Raw genomic sequence first — 25,317 nt, 5'->3', positions numbered from 1 at the left:
GGAAAGGAAAGGAAAGGAAAGGAAAGGAAAGGAAAGGAAAGGAAAGGGAAGGGAAGGGAAGGGAAGGGAAGGGAAGGGAAGGGAAGGGAAGGGAAGGAAAGAAAAGAAAAGAAAAGAGGAAGGAGGGAAGGGAGAAAGATAGGTTGCCTGTATGAACAGCAAGGAGGAATAGATGATGAAGAGCTGGCCAAGTGAACTAAGGCTCAGACTGTCATGCAATTTGTTACAGGTTTGAATTCTGTCCTGTGCATAATGAGAGCCAATTGAGAATGATAAACATGGGTGTGATCTACTAATATTACCTAAGATAACACTTCATTTTGATAATCTCATGACAATGTTGATTTCTAGCCAACATGTAGTAGAAAACACTTTACTGCCTCTGATGTTATGACCTGGCCAACAGAGATGGTGCTAAATATAATCTAAGCACTGAATTTTACTCCATAAGCACAAGAGCCCCCTTCACCAGAGATGATCTCCTTATCTTACCGTGGAACAAGGTAAATTAATACCAAAATTCCATGCTTCTCTTTCTTTGGTCTCATTCACTGGAACAGCTGATAAGGATATATTCAAGAACTGTGTTACAAAGAATACTTGCTAAATATAGAGCAAAATTAGGTACCAGAGCCAAAATCTGGTAACCACGTATCCTTTGTTCTCCAACTTTTGTAATCTCACCACCATTTCCCTCAACTTCTCCTACTGTTTACTTTGAATAGTCTTCCCTGGCCATTGTCAGAGCTGGAATATCCAGTTTATCAATCAACTGGATATTGTTACAGTCACATATTTTCAAACCTAATCTCAGATTACCAAACTGTGTACTTTGGCTAACTCTTTCTACCAAAATAGAGTATGATATCTTGTTTTTAGAACGACCAAATGTGTCACTATATTTATATTTATGACCAGGTTTAAATAAGAATCTGGTCATCAGTTTACTCAAGCCATGTTAATTTACTGAGTTGATATTGCTGGAAGGTCTTTAAATAGCATTCAGACAACAGATTCATGCCACTAAGAACCAAAAGAGCTCATTTCAATTAAACAAATATTTTTAAAGTATTTACTGTGTCAGACATTATGCCAGGAACTGTGAGAGAATAATAAATAGCATGGGCTTGGTCTCTGCCCACGAAGCTTGCAGTGTGGGAAAGATAGATATGCATATGTAAGAGCTAGATATGTGTATGAGAAAGATATGTGTGTGCAGTGTATGTAAAAAGTTTCTTAAGCTAAAATGAAAAAAAAATTAAGATTCAGGGTTTTAGTGTTTCTGAAATAAAACCAACATATATCCACTGTTCATCTTAGTTGTACCTTTTCTGGTTGTGCTATCAGCCCCTTATTGTGCAGAGGCAACAATGCTCACAGATTATTCCATATGTGCCTCCAAGTTGTCTGGATTCTTTTCGGGTTGGTGGGATCTTGTGATAATCTGGCCACTGGCTAATGAGCAGAACCACAGAACAGGAATTTCTCTTCTTGCTCTATTCCTCTACCACTGTGAACTCCAAGGACTTGTGTTCAGATGGTAGATCTACAAGATCAAAGCAGCCAAGAGCAATGAGTAAACCACATGAATGGAAGCCCTGGGAGTTGCCTCCGCTGACAGAGAGCTTTATAGCATGAGAAATAAACTTCTGAGGTCAAACAAAACTGTTGAACTGCCGTTAAATGAACTTTTGCTGACATGACTTGTCCTATCCTAAAACATCATCTCATCACATTGAACAAAAAAAGCATTCTGATCTTCGTCATGAGAGCTAAGATGAGTTTGCTGTGCATTCCTTCAGCAAATATTTATTAACCACTTACTATGTGGCGGGCCCTGCTTCAAGAGCTGAGAATATCATGATGAATAATCCAAAGTCTGGACAGCTACAAGGAGCTTACATTTTAGTGGGGAAGGCAGACAATTCTCAGGTAGTGAAATTCTTGATCTTGCTCCATTTCTTCTTCTTTTTTGTTTTTAAGATTATTTATTTATTTGAGAGAGACTGGGCAAGTGTGAGAGAGTGTACAAGCAGGGGGAAGGGGTAGAGGGAGAAGCAGACTCCCCACTGACCAGGGAGCTCGATGCAGGACTCAATCCCAGGACCCTGAAATCACAACCTGAGCTGAAGGCAGACACTTAACTGACTCTGTGCCCCTAGTACCCCACATCTAATACTTGAATTTATCCAGTCTCTCTCCAGTGCTCTCATTTACTTATGGTCTCTTTTCAAATGTCATTTTATTAACGGTTATTAAATATAAAATAAAATTCCATCCACTCTACTGGTACTTCCTATCTCCTTTTAACCTGCTCTATTTTTATCACAATTAGTCATTCAGTGTATTCACTTATTTGTTCATCCTTTCATCCAGAATGCAAGGTTGCAGAGACTTTTCATCTCTAGCTCCTACTGATGGGCAGGAGGCCAGGCAGGTGGTCAGCAAATACTTTTGAATGAATACATGAATGAATGAAAAAGGATGGAAAGGGACTAGTGATGGTATTACAGGGGTAGCAGAAGCAGCTGGGCATAAAGCTAAATGATGTGAAAGTATGAATCATTTGAAGATTCTGAGGGAAAAGTGGTCCCCGCAGGAAAAAAAAAAAAAGCAAAAAACTCAAAGGTAAGAACGAGCTTGGCTTTCTAGGGGAACATCAAAGAAGGCTTGTGTGGCTGCAACAGCCAAAGGTGTCAGAGAGGTGAAACCGTTAACAACTGGATTGCATAGGACTTTATGAACCCTAAGTACTTTGAATTTTATTCCAAGTATGAAAAGAAACCACTGGAGAGTTTTAAGCAAGAGAGTACCCAATCTGATTTTTTTTTTTTAAATCACCTCAGCTGCCCTGCGACTAGCAGGGGTTTGGGGGGATGACCAGTGAGAGCCTGCATGGAAATCCAAGCAAAAGAGTGGACAAGATTTGAGTGGCATCAGTAGTGGGGGAAATGGTTTAAAATTTGAGGGTAGTGGGGCGCCTGGGTGGCTCAGGCAGTTGGGCGTCTGCCTTCGGCTCAGGTCATGATCCGGGGGTAGTAGGAGCGAGCCCCACACCCGGCTCCCTGCTCCACGGGGTCTCTGCTTCTCCCTCTCCTTCTGCCTCTGCCTGCCAGTCCACGTGCTTGTGCTCTCTCTCTCACTCTGTCAAATGAATAAATAAAATCTTTAAAAAAAAATTTTTTTTTAATTGAAGGTAGAAAAGGCAGAATTGGCTTATGTTTTCAGTAGGGGCACAAAAGGGAAAAAAGAGGATTCCAAAAAAATGTCTAATTTTTGCCCTGCTATCCGGACTCCATTCAGGCAAATTTAACTCATCGTTATTTCCATTAAGTCCCTTGACTAAAAAGAATTCTTGGGGCAGGTAGTGGTTGAGCAGGGGGAGGAAACGAGGGGAATCACATACAGAAAGGGTGCGCACTGAAGGGTCGAAAATTGTGCGCTCAGGTGTTGAAATGTTGACTTTACAAGGAATCTGCCGGAGCTCCTGGAGAAGGCTCTGGACTGGGCAATACCGCAGGTCTCCATCATCTCCCCCACATTTACGGGTTTGGACTGGGCAATTCCGCGCTTCCTCTGTTATCACACACACACACACACACACACACACACACACACACCTCCCTACACCCCTACATTCGCGGGGCTGGACTGAGCAGCACAGTTTCCTTCACTATCTCTCACTTACAACTCTACGCTTATGGGTCTGGACTGAGCATTACCGTATTTACTCTATTGTCTCTCCCACAGTAAAGTCTGGGCTGAGCAAATACCAAGCTTCCTCTATTATCTCACACACACACACACACACACACACACACACACACACACAGACACGCCTCCCACATTTACGGGTCTCGACAGGGCAATACCGTATTTCCTGCATTATCTCTCATACGCGCGCGCACACACACAGTCCCTACATTTACGGGTCCGGACTGGGCAGTACCGTATTCCCCATATTATTGCGCGCGCTCTCTCTCTCACACACTCTACATTACGGGTCCGGACTGGGCAGTACCGTATTTCCCATATTAATGCGGTCTCTCCCTCTCCCTCTCTCACACACACACATACACACACACACACACACACCTCCTACATTTACGGGTCTCGACAGGACAATACCGTATTTCCTGCATTATCTCTCATACGCGCGCACACACACAGTCCCTACATTTACGGGTCCGGACTGGGCAGTACCGTATTCCCCATATTATTGCGCGCACTCGCTCTCTCTCTCACACTCTACATTACGGGTCCGGACTGGGCAGTACCGTATTTCCCATATTAATGCGGTCTCTCCCTCTCCCTCTCTCTCTCACACACACACACATACACACACACACACACACACACGCCTCCTACATTTACGGGTCTCGACAGGGCAATACCGTATTTCCTACATTATTTCTCATACGCGCGCACACACGCACAGTCCTTATATTTACGGGTCCGGACTGGGCAGTACCGTATTCCCCATATTATTGCGCGCACTCGCTCTCTCTCTCACACTCTACATTACGGGTCCGGACTGGGCAGTACCGTATTTCCCATATTAATGCGGTCTCTCCCTCTCTCACACACACACACACACACACACACACACATCCCTACATTTACGGGTCTGGAAATCGATTCGCCTGTGGGACGTGAACTTTCGGCGTGGTGGGGTCCTGGTCCCGACGGTGCACCCCCCAAGGCACGCGGTCCTGAGAAACAGCAGGTTCGGGAGTCGCCCCTGCACGACCTCGGGAACCTGCGGGAGGCCGCTCTCTGAGTAACTCCGCTCCAGCTCGGTGACAGCCGGGGCCGGGAAGTTCCCCGCCGCCCGCCGCCCGCCGCCCGGCCCCTCCCGAGCGCAGGCGGCCCCCCTCTTCCGGGAAGGAGCGGAGGAGACAATACCAGGCAGGCCCCCTAGCGCCGTCGCCGCCCGCCCGGCCGCGGCCCGCACGCAGCCAGCCCGGCCGCCGCCGTCCCCGCCCCCGCCCCCGAGACCCCTCGCGGCCCCGCCCCGCCCCGGCCCCCCGCGGAGGCGCCCGCCCGGCCGCCCCGCCTCCCGCCCCGCGCGCGCCAACTCCCGGCCCGCCGCCCTGATTGGCCGCCGCATTCCCGCTTTCCTTCCCGAACCGCCATTTTGAAAATCTTGTTGATTCGGGGAGCGGAGCGCGCGGCGCGGGCGTCAGCAGACAGCGGCCCGCGCGCCTCCTCCTCGGCGCTCGCCGCCGCCGCCGCCTCCCGGAGCGTCTCCTGCCTTCGCGCGCCAGGCCCGCGGCGGCCGGCACCGGCGGTGAGGGCTGCGCCGGGGCGGGGGAGGCCGGCGGGGCGCCGCGGGCCCGCCCGCCTCGCCGCGGCCATTTGGACGGCGGCCTGGGGCGGGGGAGGGGACGCGGGCGGCGGGCCCGGGGAGCGGCGCGGCCGGGCGGGCGGGCGGGCGGAGGGAGGGGCGGCGCGCGCCCGCGCTTTCCCGCCCCGGGGGTGCCCGGAGCGCGGGGACGCGGCCCCCGGGGGCTGAGCGCCAGGAGACCGAGCCGTGTGCTTCCGGCCCGCCCGCAGGTCGGAGCATGTCCTCGTCGGGCCCAGCCGCGGACGGAGACGGCGCCCCCGCCGCGCCCGCGGCCGACAAAGAACCCGAGATGCCCGGCCCGAGAGACGAAAGTGAAGAGGAGGACGAGGACGACGACGACGAGGAGGAGGAGGAGGAGGAGGAAAAAGGTGCGAGCAAGTCGCGTCCCGGGCGGTGGGCTTCGCGGCAAACAGTTCTGCGGGCGCCCCCGCCCCCCGTCGTGCGCCTCAGACGCTCCCTCGGAGGGTCCCTGGCGGCCGCGCCCGCGCGCTGTTTCACCCCCTCTTGGTGTTGGGGGTCCGTGGACTCCGCTTCCTGTCCGAGATACTTGTTCCCCGGCTTTACGTGGTTTTTTTGGTTTTTTGGGGAGTTTTTTTGTTTTGTTTTGTTTTCTTGCAGCGCGGTTGACTTCTGGTCAGCAGTGCGTGTTCGTCACGCTTTCTCCTCTGACAGGACGTTTCTGAGTTTCCAGATCTGTGCTCAGAACCGTTAGCTTTTGACGTTGCTACTGCGGTAGCTCCTCCTCGGCCCATTTAACTGCACTTTTTTTTTTTTCTTTTTTTTTTTTTTTTTTGAGGGCAGGTGTCTCGCCTTCTGGAGTTACTGCGAGGGTCTTGGCGTGAAACCACGCATTCAGACGTAAAGGAGAATTATCATTGTGCTAGCCCTGGGAATGTTCTGGCGACTTTAGGGTCTTCGCTGAACTTTTATTTCCCCCCCACCCCCCCTTTTCAGAGGCTCGGAGGAGCGAGTGACTTTGACGGGGACACGGCAGTGAAAGCTGCCTTCACTGCCGCTGTCAGGGAAAGTGGTTAAAGATGAAAGCGGTGAAGCATGAAAGAGTTCCGAAAGCTGTCTCAGTTTTGGAAGTTGCCGAGAGCTGCTTTTTAACCATTGTTTACCTGGAGGCCGGAAGCCCAAGGACCTCCCGGAATTCGGGGGCGGGGGCGGGGCACCCCGGCACTCAGGCTGGGGCAGTGCCACTTGCAGGGACGCCAGCCAGCTCCCACGATGATCCCAGCTCTTAGCATTCTTTGATGGGATTAGCCCGCTCTCGGTTTGTTTAATACATGTCTCCAACTCAGCCAGACTTGGGAAGAAGTTTGAAGCTTTCTTTCCAGACCTGGGTTCATCTGCCTGTCTAAAGTCAGGAGGAGCCCACGGTCAGCATTTTATAAATACAATCTGGGCTGAGATGACACCCCTCCGCCTCTTGTCTGTTTAAAGTGATAGGTGTTCTGAGAAAAGGAGCACTGCCACGTTGAAGCTTTAGAAAAAAAAAAATAATACAGGTTATTTTTAAACTATTCATACTACAGTAACTGAAAATTGGCTGCAGTATCTTAACTGCTAGTCCAGAATCTTCTTAGCATTTTTTTCCTCTAGTTTTTTTGGTCTCTTTAAAGACAAAAGTTTTGATACCACAGAGATGATGGATTCATGTGTCAGGAAAAATTATACAAATCATGTAAAAATACTACAAATGGCAGAGTAATGCTTGGGGGAACTGATGATTGTTTGAATTGTGATATCCCCCCCCCCCAAAAAAAAAAATTACCCTCAAGCAATTCTCTAGTTGTTCTAATTGATTACTGTTCATTCCCTCATTTGAGGTGTTCATGGAACAACTAAAATTGTAAAGGTTTTTATCCTACGTTAGCCCTGAACATTCAAGTCTGCTGTCTAGGCATCACAGAAACAAGGCAGTGTAGTCTGTTCCTAGTGAAGGTGGGATTGTCTTGACTGCGGTGGGTGAGGAGCTGGTAAAAGATGATTCTTCGGTGTCTATCTTCGGCAACTGAGTTGACATTACTACAGTTTTCTGAAAACTAGAATTGTCAAAGGTGAGCAAGGTTGGAGAGGAGTACGACCTCTGTTTTGAATGCAGAGTTAGGTGCCTACAGGACATGAAGTGGAGCTGTCCATTTATCGACCCTCCTAGCTGATTTGAAGCTCTTGAGTGGAGAGAATCAGGAAAGTCATTAGCTTGTACGTGGTAAACAGGTGAGCGAAAGGTTTAAATCACTCAGGGAAAGGAAGTAGCAGGATCACAGGGATTGCTTTAGAGTGCATTTTCTTCACTCTGCACACCATTGCCATTGCTGCTAGAATCCCTTTATCCTTCCTAATTCCTTCTGTGCAAATCCTCCCATCTCCAGATCTTACCTATCCTTCAAAGGCAGCTCCAGTGTTTTGATCCTTTTTCCTTAATCCAAAAATAATGACTCTCTTCAATTCAGAGTTGTTTTATTTGTAGATTGCCTAAGGTGTTTTATCATCTGCTTGGAGTGTGTTTGTTGTGTCTCATCACCACCGGTAGACATGATCTCTTTCAAGAGTTACTCAGTGTCTTGACCATCTGTTCAATCCCCCCTTAGTGTCTAGTGAAGCTTTGTACAAAACTGGCATTCAGTTGAATGAATGAAAGGACCTTCAGTGATAGTGTCCTCTTTTATCTGAATTTATCTCAGTAGGTAAATTGTTTTGGAAATTTAAGCTCAGTGTTTTAAGTTTTTAAGTAAATGCTGTTTATCTTCTAGCCTTTTTTTTTTTTAATAAAAGCAGTCTGTACTATAAACAATTTAACTTTTTTAGAATGATTTATGACCATTGTTATAAACATTTACCAAACTAAAAGTAATGTCCTCCTAGTCACTTGCAGTAAATGTAAACTTGGAGAATTTTACCCTATTTATAGCAACCTCAGGCTGCTCTGCTTTAGCTAAAGTCTTCGTTTTTCTTTCATCTGCTTACTGAATTACTGCTTTTCTATGTTTTTGAAGTTGTTATAATCTCAGTCTTAAACTTGCTGTTTGATGTACCATAAACTAAATCTCAATCAACAGAATTAGGTCTAATTAAAGAGCAGGCTTAGTGAGGGGCATTGGTGATTTTTCATAAAGTGACTGGCACTTTCATTAGCAATAATTGTAGTTCAGTAAAAGTTCATTTCCTTTATGATTTTTTAAAAAACTGGATCCCTTGTGAGGTTGCCAGGTAAGTAAAATGCTACTCTAAAAAAAAACTTAAGTGATGTTAACTTATTATGTATTTTCATTTCTCTTTCATCATTTGCTTCTTAAAATTAAAGAGTAAGGTACTTTTTTGCTACTCAAAAAAAAAAAAAGAGTAAGGTATTAAAGAGTTCTGCAGTTTTTTTCTACATGTTTATCCAGTAGAGTTAATACTTTTTTTAAGCTTTTAGCTGTTTTAAGAAATATTCAATTAATTTCTAGAAAAGAGTCTCATCGTGGAAGGCAAGAGGGAAAAGAAAAAAGTAGAGAGATTGACCATGCAAGTCTCTTCCTTACAGAGAGAGCCATTTACAATTGCACAAGGTAAGTTTATTCTGTTCTTTTCATTTTATGGTAAAAATGACTAAATATATAATAAAATGGTCAGTGTTCAGTTTTTAGTGTTTACGAAGTCATTATATATTATGGGTATAATTTTATTTAGTTTGCCCTATTCAGCAAAAGCTATATGTAAATTTGGCTGTTAAATAATCGTGATTAAAATAACTTTGTATGTATTAACACATGCTGGGCATTTAACTTTAGTTATTATGGTGTTTTGTTTTGTTTTGTTTTCCCTAGGAAAGGGGCAGAAACTTTGTGAAATTGAGAGGATACATTTCTTCCTGAGTAAAAAGAAAACAGATGAACTTAGAAATCTACATAAACTGCTTTACAACAGACCAGGCACAGTTAAGACCTTTTTTATATCTTTAACCTAGTAACATATTTATGTATTGAAATACTTTACAATTAAAGCATGATTTTAGTTCAGGAAGGGACTTAAGCAATCCAGTGGTTCAATTTCTGTACCATACAAGTGAACAAACTGAGACATATAAAATGACTTATCATATGTAGAATACATAATTAAATATCAGCAGTTAGGATTATAACATTTAGGCTTGTACTATAGTTGTTTTTATGCCAAACTGAAATTTCAAAATGTGAAATCCGAAATGTGATTTTTAGGGATCTTTAAATGCATTAGAAGAAATTTATTTTTTGGATGTTTTTACTTATTCAGAATAAATGATACAGTATAATTTATCTCATTTTGAGCAAATATCTGATAAATTAGGTGGTAATTCTTTGTCAGGGAACTTGTTAGAACAAATCAGTATTGCATTAATTGAATTACACTGTACACACAACTTCAGTATTTCGTATAATTGAGTAAACTTTGGATTGTACGTGGGCAAAGTGAAGTTTGATGTTAGAATTGAATGTCTGAAGCATGGTGTTATTTCATGTGATCGTCACTGCAATCTGATTTACACAAGTCTTTTTTTTTTTTTTTTAAGATTTTATTTATTTTATTCATAGAGACACAGACAGAGAGAGGGAGGCAGAGACACAGGCAGAGGGAGAAGCAGGCTCCCTATAGGGAGCCTGACGTGGGGGTCTCTAGGATCAGGCCCTGGGCTGAAGGTGGTGCTAAATCGCTGAGCCACCCAGGCTGCCTTGATTTACACAAGTCTTATGACTGCTAAGTGGTATTAACTTTTGGAGGTCCTCCGTTCTTTTCAAAGAATAAAATACATGACTCTCTGATTTGAGAAATATTACTAGTAACTTGTATTAAGAAACGGGAGTTTTTTAAGAAGTAACTTTCCACATCTTCTGGTATTGTCAGATAACACTTAGTTGTGGTTTTATAATTGCCAGTAAAAATTCCCAGATGGAAATTCATTCAGATTGAAATTGTTATCTTTAAGGATTGAACTTAAAGCATTTATTATGTTACTATTTTAATAACAAATACCATTTTCAGTTGTGAATAAGAAATGTTGAATAAACCAGTGTTGTAGGTGGGAGACAGCTATGAAAATAAAGATGTTGGCTTTGAATTTTCTTACATACATTACCGGGTAATAGCATTAATAATAAGGGAAACGTTTTCAGGTGTCCTCATTAAAGAAGAATGTGGGTCAGTTCAGTGGCTTTCCATTTGAAAAAGGAAGTGCCCAGTATAAAAAGAAGGAAGAAATGTTGAAAAAGTAAGTTATTTTTAAAGTATTGTGTTTTGATCAGTGTGTTTTATTTCTTAACATTTAAATAGGACCATTGAAACATTTTTTAGCAGACTGCTAATGCTTTGCTTTAAATACCAAGATCTGACTTTCCTTCATAGCTATCAACTTGTGATGTTCATTACTTTCCACTAGTGACTGTTAAGAGTATTGAAAACTCACATCTAAAGATGTTTCTATTTCTTAGGAGAACTGTATACACAAATTGTTCACATGGTCCAAAATTTAGGCCTAAGGGAAATATACTGAAAAACCTCTCCCACTCTTGTCCTCTGCCAGCCACTCTGTTCCCCCAACTTACAGGGACCATTTAAACTGTTGTGAAGATAATCAACTTGATAGGAGCAGTGTTCTTCATCATAATGCAAGCCAGATGATAAATTAAGAGCTTTTATTTGTTAAATCATCTAAAACTTAAGAGTTACAAATAATGAAGATGATTACCTACTTGTTCATCAAAATGTCATAGTAGGAGTGCTGAGGGGAAAATGTAGTATTTAATCACCAGAAGAATTGTCAAATCCATGAATTTTAGAGTACTGAAAACTTTTTACAGTATTTCCTAGTTGAATTGACTTTTTTTCTTTTAAGTAGCCTCGACACGTCATGGGGCTTGAACTCATGACCCTGGGACTGAGACCTGGGCTGAGCTCAAGAGTCCAATGCTTAACCGACTGAGCCACCTAGGTGGTCTGACCTAGTTAATTCTTCTACTACTTTTAAAACTTAATTGGTAAATGGTGTTTTCAATTTATTATATTTGGTTGTATTTTGTACATTAGTCAAGATAATAGGGAAGAACTTTTTAGATTTGGAGAAACATTGGTTTTTTTTGTTTTGTGTTTTTTTTTTTTTTTTTTTTAATGCTTATTACCCAAGCCAGTTTGGTTAGCTGTTACGTTTATGTTGTGGGTAATATATGCTACATAATAAATAAACTTTGTTTCTTTCATTTTCTGTTTTAGATTTAGAAATGCCATGTTAAAGAGCATCTGTGAGGTTCTTGATTTGGAGAGATCGGGTGTAAATAGTGAACTGGTGAAGAGGATCTTGAATTTCTTAATGCATCCAAAGCCTTCTGGCAAAGTGAGGACCAGTTTTTTTTGTTTTTTTTTTTTTTTTTTTTTCCAGTAACAAATCAATTATTTGTAGCCTTTCTTTACTTTCTTTTAATGGAATGATTTAGTTTGTTAGCAGCATTGTCAATATTCAGTATTGTCTTCTACATTTAAAGGATATGCCCTTGTTGATATATCTGCAACATTTTCATGATAGAAGTACATAGAATCCATGCAGATGTATCCTATATCAGATATAAATGGTGTAAGATTAAGAAAAGTAATTGTTAACTGGATTAGTCTTAAATGGACAAATACAAACTAAGCATCCAGGCTTATTTATATATATAGAAGGCATTGGAAGAACAGAAACAGATTGAGTTGAGGGTGAGGTGTTGGATTGTCCAGGTAAGATTAAGATGGGGTGCATTAGAACTGGATGTTTTCTAGACACTGGAATAATGTTATGAAAATACAACATAAAAAACAAAATGGAATGTTAAAAGTTTCTTGGATTGGGTTTCCAGAATCAGCAGAGCCCAGGAGTTGGACATGGAAGTAAAATGGCCTTATACTTTCCCCCATTCTTCTGAAATTTAGATTAGGTTTGCCCAAATTGTTTAACAAATGACATCACTGACTTAAAAATGTCTGTTGAAGTAATACTTACAGGAGCCTACATTTTCTGTTTGAAGTCTGTCAGTAAATATTTTCATATTCTTCCTCATTTTCATGGCAAAGAAACTATGAAGAGATCTAGAGGACTTAGGAGTTCAGGGGAATACTATCAGTGAGTGGAAGGGGCCTTAAGGATTAGAATCAGAAAATAGCTCTGAGACTTAGGGGTGTTTTTAAGATTTTATTTATCTGAGAGAGAACACAGTTAGGGATGGGGAAGCAGAGGGAGAGAGAAGCAGACTCTCCGCTGAGCAGGGAACCTAACATGGGGCTTGATCCCAGGACCCTGCGATCATGACCTGAGCTGAAGGCAGATGCTTAACCGACTAGTCACCCAGGTACCCTTGGGACTTTGGTTTTATCTGCTGGTAGTCTAATTTACCATTAACTGGACAAAGACTGATAAAGGGTATTTTTGTCAGTTCTCAGGCAGCTAAAAACCCAAGGGCCATGGTGAATCTTTGTGTGTTTTGAATTGGCTTAAAGATGAGAGATTATCTGTTTTCCTAAACTTTTACCTCTACTTTAGAATTTCAGGTGACAAACAATACCATTTCTCCAGAAGACATTATTAAGTTATGAGGGATATGTTTATATTCTTTTCCTCATTGATTTTTTTTTTAAGATTTTATTTATTCATGAGAGACACAGAGAGAGGCAGAGATATAGGCAGAGGGAGAAGCAAGCTCCATGCAGGGTGCCTAATGTGGGACTTGATCTCGGGAATCCAGGATCATGCCCTGAGCCAAAGGTAGATGCTTAATCACTGAGCCACCCAGGCAGGCGTCTCCTCAATGACTTTTTAAACTGTTGGTTTTAGGACCTGATACCCTCATAAAAATTAATGAGGACTCCAGAAGCTTTTATATGGGATATTCTGATATTTACTGTAGTGTAAATTAAAACTGAAACAATTTTTTAAATAACAGTTATTTTTCATACAAAAAAAGTGAGTTTTTTGGTATTAAAAATACACCAGAAAAATCAAGAGAATGGTATTTTTATTTTTGTGAGTCTCTTCATGTCTGACTTAAGAGAAGACCACTCTATTCTCATTTGTCATTTCAATATATTGCACATGCTGGTTTTTTGCTTGAAGTATGTAAAGAAAATCAGCCTTAAGTATATAGTTAGGAAAAAGAAATATTTTTTAAACTTTGAGATAATTATGGATATTCTCCTTTGATACAATACCAAAACTCCACAGTGGTAGTTTATTAAAGGTTAGTTGTAATATGGTCTCTGAAACCAAGTCCATGAACTCTTAGAACTTTTATCTATGATTTTGTAATATGGATTCACCACTTGGAAATTATTGGTTTTCTGAAATATGCAGAAATATGCAGAAATCTTTCAAATGTTGGCACATATCCATTAAACAGTGTCAAAAAGTCATTTGTTAATGTAACCACCATCTCATCAGAAGAATCTTTAGGTATTGGGAGGCTCTTAGTTCATGGTGTTGGATGTGAATTACCCATGTGAAGTATTGAAATATATCATTGGCAGTAAATACCATCAGTTTTTCTTCCAGTGACAGGCTCTTGTTCATTTTAAGAAGATGTCTTTCTTTTTTTATTTTTTATTTTTTAAAGAATTTATTTATTCATTCATGAGAGACACAGAGGGAGACAGAGACAGGCAGAGGAAGAAGCAGGCTCCATGCAGGGAGCCTGATGTGGAACTCGATCCCAGGACTCCAGGATCACACCCTGAGCCAAAGGCCAGGCGCTAAACCACTTGAGCCACTGAGGGATCCCCAAGAAGATGTCTTTGAATAGGCAGACTTTCACAGTTCTTTTACAAATTGTGTTTCATGAAAAAGGTAGCTAGCTTAGCTCACAGGTCAGTTGTGCAAGTGCTTTATCTTAAGAAAACCAGTGAAGTTCAGTACGTAGCAAACATACTCTCTGTGTACCTCCCATTTTGTTCCAGATAGCACAGACGAGTACTCACAGGCTGAGAGTTAACATAATATTTACTGCTTCATCAAAGACATTCTTAAAGGAAAAACCTTTTTTTCCCTCTAGTTTGCATTTGTGAGGAATATAATGACTACTAGCACAGCTTGCTACTCGTGCCTTGATTGGTACTAAAGGCCAGCAATTTTACAACCATCTTTGCTTTTGCAGAGTCAATGCAAATGTCAACACAATGAAAAGAGAAAACAGTGTCTTTATATTATTATGAAAATAGTTTTGACCTCATGGGCTTTTGAATAGGTCTCAGGAAACCCCAGGGTGCATGAACCATTTTCTGAGAACCACTCTTTTAGCCTTAGGAATCCAACCCTCTATCTGCATTCCAAATATCTGATTCTGTGATAACTATTCCTTAATCTAATATCAATCTGAGGTAATTTTCTGTTCTATACTTTTCATTTAAGAAAAACAGTAAGCTCATGAGTACTAATTTCTTTCTCCATAATAATAGTACTGAATTAACATTGTTTGACTATCTTTTTTTTTTTTTTTTTTTTTTTGTACTTCAATCTTGATTATCTGTTTTCCAGATTTTATTTCTAAAAAGGGATGATGCTCTTGACACTGGATTCTGGTTAATAGATTCAACTATTTTTAGAACCAATATAGGAACGCTCTAGAATATTTATGTATTATTACTTTTTTTTAAAGCTCCTTATTTTAGAAGTTGCATTTTTTTTACTTTACTTAAATGATTTAACATTCTTTCGCTTCCTGTGGAGATTATCCTGCACCCATGGTCTTATTACTGATTCCTTATACAGATTACATTCTTAATACTTGTATTTGGTTCCTGAACTGAGCGAGTAAGGGATGCCACATTTTTCTAATATATTTGAGTCTTGAATTTCATATAATGAATAGGAAGAGTTTGGACACTGAGAGTCACCTTTTCTCCAGTGAGTTCAAAGAATTTATCCAGATGGATTTAGTTCCTGGTACTAATTGGTGATAGTAGCAGGTCACATAACAAGGAGATCTGTATACATCCAAGGAAGCTTTTTTTTTTTTTTAAGATCTTATTTATTTATTATGAGAGAGAGAGAGGCAGAGAGAGAGGCAGAGATACAGGCTGAGGGAGAAGCAGGCTCCATGCTGGGACCCCGACACGGGACTGGATCCCGGGATTCCAGGATCACACCCTGGGCCAAAGGCAGGCGCTAAACCGCTGAGCCACCCAAGGATCCCTAAGGAAGCTTTTTATAGAAACTTACAGAGAACCCCTCTGAGAAATATCATTGGTCTACTAAGTTAAAGCTCCCAAAGACCTAGATTGGTTATTGCCCAATCTGCCTTGAGGAAGGATATGTTGTTTGGGCAGCTAGAGGCTATCTTCTGGATTGTACATAGCCTGAGAACACTACATACACAAAGCAGCCACCTTTTCTTAATGTTTGTGCAGGTGACACAAACTAAGACTGGAAGTTTCTGGGAGAGAAAGAGCCTGTGGTTCTAGCTCCATGAGAGATGTTGCCTATAAAGTTACCCCTGACATTTATATAATTGTCTTTCACAAGGTTATATTCTGGAATTTTCCTGTTTCTTTTTATTGTGGAAAATAAGATAGGCAAAAGGAAAAATAAAAGATACCTCTAATTTTGGAAATTTTAATTCCTCAGTGTACATATTTTCGGATCTTTTATGCAAGGTTATTTTATGGTTTTCAATTTCATAAGTTAGCAAATACTCCCCTAAGAAAGCTTTTTAAGAATTAAATTTGCTGGTTAATATAATCAAATTGTTTCCTTGTGCGATCTCTACTTTTTAAATACGTGTGGTTTAATTAAATATCAGAGTAAAAGCAATACATGTATTCTATGGTTCTTAATTAGTTTCATAATTAACACCCAACACTAATTGCATATTTAGAATCATCAATGAGAATATAATACTTGCATTATTGAAAGTAGAACCCAGAGATAATATGAATATAAATTATATAGATCATAAATTCAGGATGTGTAAAGTGAGGTTTTATTTCCTTTATGGATGGTTCCAATCTTTTGATTGAAGGATTCCCTAAAGCAAGAAGTTCCTCTGGCATTGACAGTTGTAATGCTTACAAGAATGAAATAAATTACCAGGGTAACTCAAAAAACCACCTTGATAAAGTATAAATAACTGTTTGAGCCTAATACATTGTATACTTGGGCTCCTAATGCCATGTGAGAACACACAGTATGTATTTCAGCATTTGTGGAGAGTCTTGTGTGGGTGTTAGAACACAAATGAAAGTTGGTAGTGTGGACAAAAAGATCAACTTGACACGTTAAAGATGAATGGTTCTCTCTAAAGCTGCTATGTTTGGAAATACTTCTTGAGATAGGAACAATACTGATTGAGCTGATAAGTAGTTATCACAAATGATTGACTTGGAAATGTAATAGCCCATTGGTGTTATCTTTATTATACACAGCCATTGCCAAAATCTAAAAAAAGTTCTAGCAAAGGCAACAAAAAGGAACGGAACAGTTCTGGAATGGCAAGGAAAGCTAAGCGAACCAAATGTCCTGAAATCCTGTCAGATGAATCTAGCAGTGATGAAGATGAAAAGAAAAACAAGGAAGAGTCTTCAGATGATGAAGATAAAGAAAGTGAAGAGGAGGTAAAGTGTTGGGTGTTTGTGGGGTTTTTCTATAATTTCTTTCCATGGGGAGAGTTAAATATTCCTGTTTTATGATAGATCTAGCCAGAATACCGATTCTAGAAACCATTAGTACCATATTGGTTGTTTATAATTTCAAAGACACAAAAATAGTTAAGTATAATATAAATCCTTTCTTTCCCTTATGGAGCTTTGGGTTTTGTTTTTGTTTTTTGTTTTTGTTTTTTTTAGATTTTATTTAATTCATGAGAGAGACACAGAGAGAGAGGCAGAGACACAAACAGGGAGAAGCAGGCTCGCTGGGGAGAGGGGACTTAATCCCAGGACCTCAGGGTCACGCCCTGAGCCAAAGGCTGATGCTCAACTGCTGAGCCACCCAGATGTGAGAGTTTTGGAATTAGAAGAGTGAGGTTAATGTGGCCTGGATTTCAGCTGCCCCTTGAAGATTAGAATAGGTAAATGGGAAGTGGGGCGGTGCATATATTGAACCACCAGAGAAGCAGATTGAGAATTTTTTTTTATGTTTGACTTGAGCCATTTTACTCTATGTTCTATGCAAAAAAGCCAGGGGCTTAAGGACCCCAGTTTTTCTCAGCTCAATGGGGGCTATTTAATGAGAGGAACAGTGTTTGAAATTTATTTGATGCATGGGCAAGTTTTGTATCACTTAGGAATGCCTGCCGTTTTCTTTTAGTTGGGCATATCTGTAAAATTTTGAGACTATTTAGTTTCACAAATGAAACTTCAGGAAGAGGAGAGCTGCTGAACCATTTGAAGAGTTAGCTTTACCTTCTCCTTGATACGTATCCTCAGTCAAGGAGATGACTTCTTGTTATGGCTAATAGTATTTCAATAGACTTTTGTTTTGGTGTCTCCTTCAGTGGTCAGAACTTGCTATGTAAATTGGGTCATCTCCCTTATTTAGGGACTTGATTATTGGCTTGACTTTTTAGGCCAAGATAATTCTTTGTTGCAGAGGGCTGTCTTGTGCTTTATAGAATGTTCACCCACTAGAGGACAACAGCACCCTCCACCCCCCCTCCCCAAACCTCCAATTGTGAACACCAAAAATGGTGTTCAAGGACATTATTAGATGTCCTTGAGGGTAGGAGTGGGGGGGATCACCTCCACTTGGTAACTACTGGATTAGTAGGAATAAAGATGTGATGAATGTGTTGAACTCTGATTTTATGTGTGTATTTGTCTTTAGGTACTTAAAACCCATGATTATTCTAATGTCAGATTTTATAAAGACTTCTATAAAGCTAAGTATGAAGTGCTTTATAATTTCCAAAAGAATATTACAATCTAGGAGGTATTTCATAATATATTTGTAGAGCAAGGGAAGATGAGTAATCTCAGCCTCAAGGTTTTAATGGAATAGATTTTAAGGACATCAGAAGGGAACCCTGTTTGTTATTATGTGAATGCATAATAATAGCAGTTTTGCAGTAATGATATTCCTCATTCAACAGATTTTGGGTTATTACTACATGTATTCACTATGCTTCCTAAAACCTTTTTAAAGGCAGAGTTAAAGTGTGAAAAGTTGTCATAGAATATAAACATTTAATTTTTGCATAGAGACAATGTGACTATGAGCATGGGCTTTGGAAACTATCTGGGAACAAGTCCCAGCTGTACCTTCGAGTATGACTTTGGGCAGATTACTTATAAACTCTATACCTTAGCTTCCCATCTGTCATATGGGGTTGATAATAGTATTGGCCTCAAAGGGTTGATTTCATTGACTTTATTTAAAGCACTAAGAGCAGTACTTGGCACACACTCTAAGTAGGTATTAGCTGCTGCTATTACTATTAGTATTAAAATAGTTTTTATCATATGTAATATTCCTAAATCCAATATTCCTGTCATTACTAAGGTGTAGGTTAAAAGGTGAGGGTATTTTATACTCATTTTTTTACTTTCCAGATTATTGTCAGATTTTTCTAAGTAGAATTACTTGAACTTTGTGAATATAGATGACTTCTGATTTGTACCATACGGGTTCCTGGATAAAGACCACAAGTGGAACTGTCCCACTTATAAATCAGAACCTTTCTACAGTACCATAAAAAAGGATCATTTGCTAGAAACCCAGGTCAAATAGTGAAAATCCATGTAGAAAAAAAGAAAACACAAATAAGCTTTTACAGACGTACAAAGTCACACAACATAAGTACTGTATCATAATGCTCTGTGCTGTGGTTATTCTGCTTGGATGGCACTGACAAACTTTGTAAAATACGATCCAATAACACCTGGACCAAGAAATAGTTCTTTCTTTTTTTTTCTTTTCCTGTTATGTCTCCCTCCAACAGCCATAGCTACTATTCATTGTTCTAAAGGCTATCTCAAATTTAGGACTATTCTTCTCAAAAACTGTATTACTGATTCCGTTCCTGTGAAAGGTTCTGATTGCCTTTGAAAGGTAAGTACCAGCAGGAGGAATAGTATTTTTGTGGTAACCGTTTTTCCTTATTTTTTCATTTTTTTTGAGGACTCAGTTAAGTGGTAATCTTTTTAGGGACTTCATAAGTGGCATTGTTTTTTATTATTACTATGAAAGGACCTTTTTTTCTAAGAGGCCAAAAAGAAGAGTTACAGGTTGATTGGAAAAGTTGTGGATTGCCTGTAGATAGAATTTTTTTGTTTTGTCGATTCTTTCATAGAAAATTACTAAGGTAATATTATTGTTTATTTCCTGAGACAGATTTTTCCTTCATAAATAAGACTTCTCCCCCATTAATATTTTCTTGTTTTATTGTAGATTCTTGGATTAAGTAACTCTGAACTTGGGTAGATTAATGTTATCTTTGGTTTCTTTGTAAGTTGAGGGCTTTGGACTAAATAATCTATATCATATTGCTAAAGTTAGGACTCTAACTCAAGCAGAAATCCAGTGCAAGTTATAGTTGTCCATTGACCAGTTACATGAGGTAGGTACTTTTTCATTCTCTCTCTCTCTTTTTTTTTTTTTTTAAGATTTTATTTATTTATTCATGAGAGACCTACAGAGAGAAAGAGAGGCAGAGACACAGGCAGAGGGAGAAGCAGGCTCTATGCAAGGAGCCCGATGTGGGACTCAATCCCAGGTCTCCACGATCACACCCTGGGCTGCAGGTGGCTCTAAACCGCTGTGCCACCCAGGCTGCCCTCATTCATTTTCATATGAAGCTGTGTGAAAGACTAGGAAGTTTTTAAGTAAATTTCTTCTCTCTTAAATGTAAGAATGAAGTCACTGAAAACCACACAGTTAAAACAATTGGCAGGTTTTTTTAAGCCTTCTGTAAGGATACATGTCCTGTTTAAGCATGTTAGCTAGTAATTGCTAGCCAAGACATTTTGTTGGAACTTCTCTGTTCCTATAGCTGTTTCTGTGATAGGCAGTGAGTGGTTCACAGCAATTTTTAATCCTCCTTTTCTTTAGAAGTAACTCAAGTAAGAAGTTGCTCTTTGTTTCCAAGAGTGACTTGGGTAGTGATTCCTTTATAAAAGAGCTGTTTTAAACTTATCATCTTGGCTCTTGGGGACATTTGCTTTATTAGGGTAGTAGAAGGAGATCAGTTTAGAATTAGGAAATTTGTAGATAATGTTTCTTAAAAATAAAGGGATAGGAAAATGACAAGTTTAGTTATTTTCTATAAATTTATTCTGAAAATCATCTGGTTCTTATATTGGATTAGCATCTTTAGGGGAAGATTGCTAAAAAGAACTGGTGAGATCATTTACCATGGATGTTTAGCCTTAGGCATAGAGAAGTATTGGAAAGTATTGAAAAAAGGAGCTATGCTTCCCACATTGGAGAAAATAATTCTGATAATTTCTTAGACCCTTGAAAGCATAGTTTTTAAAATTTTATCCCAATACTCCTTCAATTTTTCATAGTATTTTTATAACACATTCTTAGAGCAACAAACTGAATTATCACTTGGTATTTAGAATTCATCTGAATGTACCCATACATATCAGGAATGTCTTTAACTGTAAATAATTAAAAACCTTACTAGTAATGTCCAAAGCAAGAGTTTCTTTTTCTTTCATGACGAGAAATACAGAGAGGCGATTTGGGGCCAGTACATCAGCTCAGGAAAGGTATTAACTGGAATACCCTGTTTCTTCCTGAGGCACATTATCTGCATATGTGGTACTTAACCACGATCACAGGATGGTGTTTTTACCTTTAGGCATTGAATCTCTGTTCAGAGAAAAGTAAAGGGCTTTCTTCTAGTAGCCTTCTCACTTTTTTCCCCGGGAAGGGATGCCTTTTACCAGAGATCTCCATGTAAGTTGCCTTTGCAGAACTTCATCACCTCTCTATCTGTAGCTGCAGGGGAGGCTGTGAGATCCAGGTGGTAGCTTTCCAGAGCCAGGAAATATTTGGACTATTCAAGGAATTATTTGGTAGTAGTGGGAGGGTGAATGGAAAAGTTTTATTAGTCCTTAATTATGTTCTAAAAAATAATAATCCCACCTTCATTTCATAATTTCATCAGAGGATTTACAAAACCATATAAACTACTGAAATCTTTTGGTGGAAGGCAAACTTGAATAATCACCGTAATAAAATCTTAGACTTTAACTCGCTTTCATAATTTTTCGTGAAATATAATGAGCCTTGCACATTCTTTACTCTTGGCACTCTTGAGTTTTCTCAGCCAAGTTGTTAAAAGAATAGTGTATTTTAAGCTAATTTTTATTTTGTTCATCTGTTCACCCAGTACAACCTTTCTGCTGTGAGGACAGGATTCTGGCTCTGTGACAGGCGTCTTTTTTGGAGACCCTCCTTCAAGAGCCCTGCTGCCTATAAAAGATAGGTAAGCCTTTTCTCCCGAGATTTTTTTTTTGCCTTCCCTCAAAAAGTGCTTGTGTCATTCCTCTGATTCTATACCTTCACGGTTGTCAGAGATACAGAAAATCCTCCTCAAATTAAAAAAAAAATTATGGTACTAATCTTTTACAAAATTAGATCACAGTACATGGTACTACCTGAAATTAATGGCAGCGGTCAATTTTTGTCTGTTTCCCTTTAGTGCATTAAAACTTACTACAATACCGGATGGTTCTGAGTGAACCACTCACAGCAGATTTAGAACTAACAAGCTGGAATCTTAATAAATCCTGTGACATTTTGGAAACTAGCCTTTTCCTAATTTTTTTTTTTTTTAACTTAACCACCTAATTTTTTCCCAGATATTTTGATAAAAGACTTGAGTCTTGACTCCTGTTTGGTTAAGTAACAACTTTAGGTAACTCATGAGTACCTCCAACATTTTTTCTTTGTAATGAGCCACATAATGGGTTTGTTATAATTACTAAAATTTTCAAAATATTTTAAGAGAGATTTTAAAGTAGGGATTTCTCATGTTATCATTTTTACATTAGTTAATTCAATAAATTGAGAGTATACTAAGTGCTATTGAAGTTCCGGAAAATATTTTCTACCCAAATGCCCTTTGAATAATAAATTTCCAAATGAAAATGTTGCTATCTGTTGCTGAGGAAAAGCTTTGAAGAGAAATGACAGTAGTTTCAGTTGAAATTGACCTTGGGAATAGAAAGGAAAGTTGGACATGTGGACCAGGATGGGGAGCAAGCAAGTCAGGGACCCTCTGACTGACACTTGTTTGTGGTTAGGTAATGTGTCCAGAAGTAAAGCAGTGAGAGATTAATAAGCAAGAGCAGTGTACATTGAAGCCAGACTATGGAAAACTCATGAGGCTGGGTCTTGTATAAGTAATGGGTACATCATTCTTGTTTATTCAGAGTGATGGTCTTATTCTACCTGAGTTTTGCTGAGTAGGGAAAAAGAGAGAGATCTGGCCTTTGTCTTCTAGGAACAGTCTACTTGGGGAGAGGTACCACCACTCATTCAGTAAGCATTTATTGGTAAACACAAGGAGCAGAATTACTGAGAATCTATGACATGCCCTGTACTTACACATCTTGTTTCTGAATTAGTCCTGACTCCAAGTGAGAGGATGATATATCCTCAGTTTTGTACCCCAAGGATATAATATATATATATATTTTTTTTGTTTTGTTTTGTTTTTTGTTTTTTTTTTTTTTTAGTATTGGAGTACAGTTGACACACAGTGTCACATTAGTTTCAGGTATACGCTACTGGTATGTTTTATTGTCTTGTCCTTATTACTCTTTACAGAGCTGCTAGTTCATATGCTTCTGTCTTCAGAGTTAGCTATATAGAATTAGTGATTTAGATTCAAATTTGATTTTAAGCAATACCTTTAGATAAGTTAATAAGTACATATCCACTTCTAATTATTAAAAAAGCTAAAAGCTGTTGACATAAATATATAACTTCAGAAATTATCTTATTGACTGTCTAGTTCCTGCCTTTTCTAGGGCCAATCATTTATAATCTAGACCAGGAATTGGCAACCATAGCCTACACACCAGATCCACACTATGGCCTGGAAACTGAGGATGTTTGTTTTTTTTCATTTTTGAAATATTTGTTAGAAAATGAAGATTACAACAGTAAGCACTGTAGCCAAGCAAAGCCTAAATTAATTACCTCTGACACTTCATAGAAAAAGCTTAGTGAGAGATGCAGACTATAAATTTATCTCTCATCTTAGAAGATTTATAACTAGGTGAGTCTGCTGTGGGGCTTTAAAAAAATATATAGGTGCCCAGGCCTCAGCCTTGATGATTTACCTAATGGTCTCTTTTTTTCCTCTTGCACATACAACCTCTTACACATACAACACAATATAGGTAAGTTGTGCCAGAAGACAGTTATATTAAAAAATCAAGAAGTTTGGCTGCTGTTAAGTGGCAAACATGTTATCTTAGGAAGCAGAGTGATGCTGATGAAACGATCTCAGAGCTGGAGTAGATCTTCAGCAGTTATCTAGTTTCCAAGAATATTGTCCCATCTCAGTCTCCAAATAATTACATAGTAACTACTAGGATCCAGTTCTGAGCCCTACACTGGAGATCAAGGAACAAATAAGATGGGATTCTTTGTGCTTACCAGTTGTTGGTAGAAAGGAAGAGGTCAGAGATCAGGAGGAAAACAGTATAACTTACGAGTTTTATTTTTATTTTTTTTTTAATTTTTATTTATTTATGATAGTCCCACAGAGAGAGGGGGGCGCAGAGACACAGGCAGAGGGAGAAGCAGGCTCCATGCACCGGGAGCCCGACGTGGGATTCGATCCCGGGCCTCCAGGATCGCGCCCTGGGCCAAAGGCAGGCGCCAAACCGCTGCACCACCCAGGGATCCCAACTTACAAGTTTTAAAAAGGACATTTAGACAAGATAATGTAGAGGCTCAGGAGATAAAGGGTATTTACCTCTTTCTGGAGACATGTGAGGAGTAAAGATCCAGGCAGGAAAGCTTCACAGTAGCTAACAATTTGATCAGAGCTTTTAAAGGATAAACAGGAGAAGTCAGCAGAGTGAAAGGAAGAGATTTGGTAAAAAAAACTATTTATACAAAATTGGATTACACTAAGGCCCATCTTGGCTTTAAAAAAAAAATTCTATAAAGAAATGATCCTGGGGCTGCTACAAAATTTAGAGGGTAATAATGGCCAGAGAGCCCTAATACAAAGGTTGGTGATCCTTTGTTGCTATTTTGCATTTTCTGCCAACATTATTTTATTCTTTATCATGGTAACATTTGTATGTAATGGAAAAAGTTAAATTTAAACATATAAATAGGTTATGATATCACTGGCTTATTTCTAACATTTCAGTTCTGGCTTAAAGAGATACATAGGTATGTTAGTCATTTCCATAAGCAACTAATCTAGGGTAGGCACACTGGACTTCATCAGATGTCTTGCTTCTCACTAGCTGTGAGGCATTGGCTCTCAACCACTCGGATACATTTTCCTCCTTTGTAATGAGATAAACAGTTTTGTCTTTGGATCTTTTTTTTTTTTTAAGCTCATATATGATAATGTATGTGAACGTAGTAGTATGGAACTGCCTCTTTTTTTATCCTTTCAATTACATTTTAAGCACATCTTGGGTATAGAGTACAAGTAAACCAGATCCTACAAGTGATACGGAGATGAACATGACAAATATTTAAATGGTTGCTTTATGCCAAACATTTGTAAGGTTGCTGGGGACAGATAGAGCTAAATAAGACAATCAGGTCTCTTCTCATGGAGATTGTCAAATATACCTTTAAGGAACTTGTGATATGGTGGGGAAACAGGCTATAAATAACTAGTTTAATAATGCTATGTATTAGATGTTATTCTCTCTGCTACCTTATACTTATTTACTCATTTAATCCTCACGACAGTTCTACAGATATGGCCACCATTCATCAAGTCTGATGCCGATAAGGTATCATTTTAATGTAAATTATAAAATGCACCCCAGTTCAGGTACTG

At 39.6% G+C, this 25,317-nt stretch overlaps 1 protein-coding gene across 3 annotated transcripts in view; it reads left to right on the top strand.

The window, feature by feature from the left end:
- Positions 1 to 4,581: 4,581 nt before the first annotated feature.
- The window catches only part of DEK (DEK proto-oncogene), a 31,041-nt gene continuing 10,305 nt past the window's right edge, over positions 4,582 to 25,317 (top strand). For 2 of the 3 annotated variants that reach the window (XR_003135202.3, XM_025443711.3), the window contains exons 1-7: positions 5,111 to 5,290; positions 5,557 to 5,715; positions 8,803 to 8,904; positions 9,163 to 9,272; positions 10,486 to 10,580; positions 11,579 to 11,699; positions 16,748 to 16,936. Coding sequence is in view for 1 of the 3 variants with exons in the window: in XM_025443711.3 (XP_025299496.1) it covers positions 5,565 to 5,715; positions 8,803 to 8,904; positions 9,163 to 9,272; positions 10,486 to 10,580; positions 11,579 to 11,699; positions 16,748 to 16,936 (768 nt within the window). In the remaining 2 variants the exon portion in view is untranslated. Of the gene's footprint in view, positions 4,727 to 5,110; positions 5,291 to 5,556; positions 5,716 to 8,802; positions 8,905 to 9,162; positions 9,273 to 10,485; positions 10,581 to 11,578; positions 11,700 to 16,747; positions 16,937 to 25,317 lie in introns of those variants that run through there. The other variant, XR_007408381.1, reaches the window with a different exon arrangement.

Source organism: Canis lupus, chromosome 35, assembly GCF_003254725.2.
Source record: "Canis lupus dingo isolate Sandy chromosome 35, ASM325472v2, whole genome shotgun sequence".
Classification (NCBI taxonomy): Eukaryota; Metazoa; Chordata; class Mammalia; order Carnivora; family Canidae; genus Canis; species Canis lupus.
This window is presented reverse-complemented; position numbering and strand designations above follow the sequence as displayed.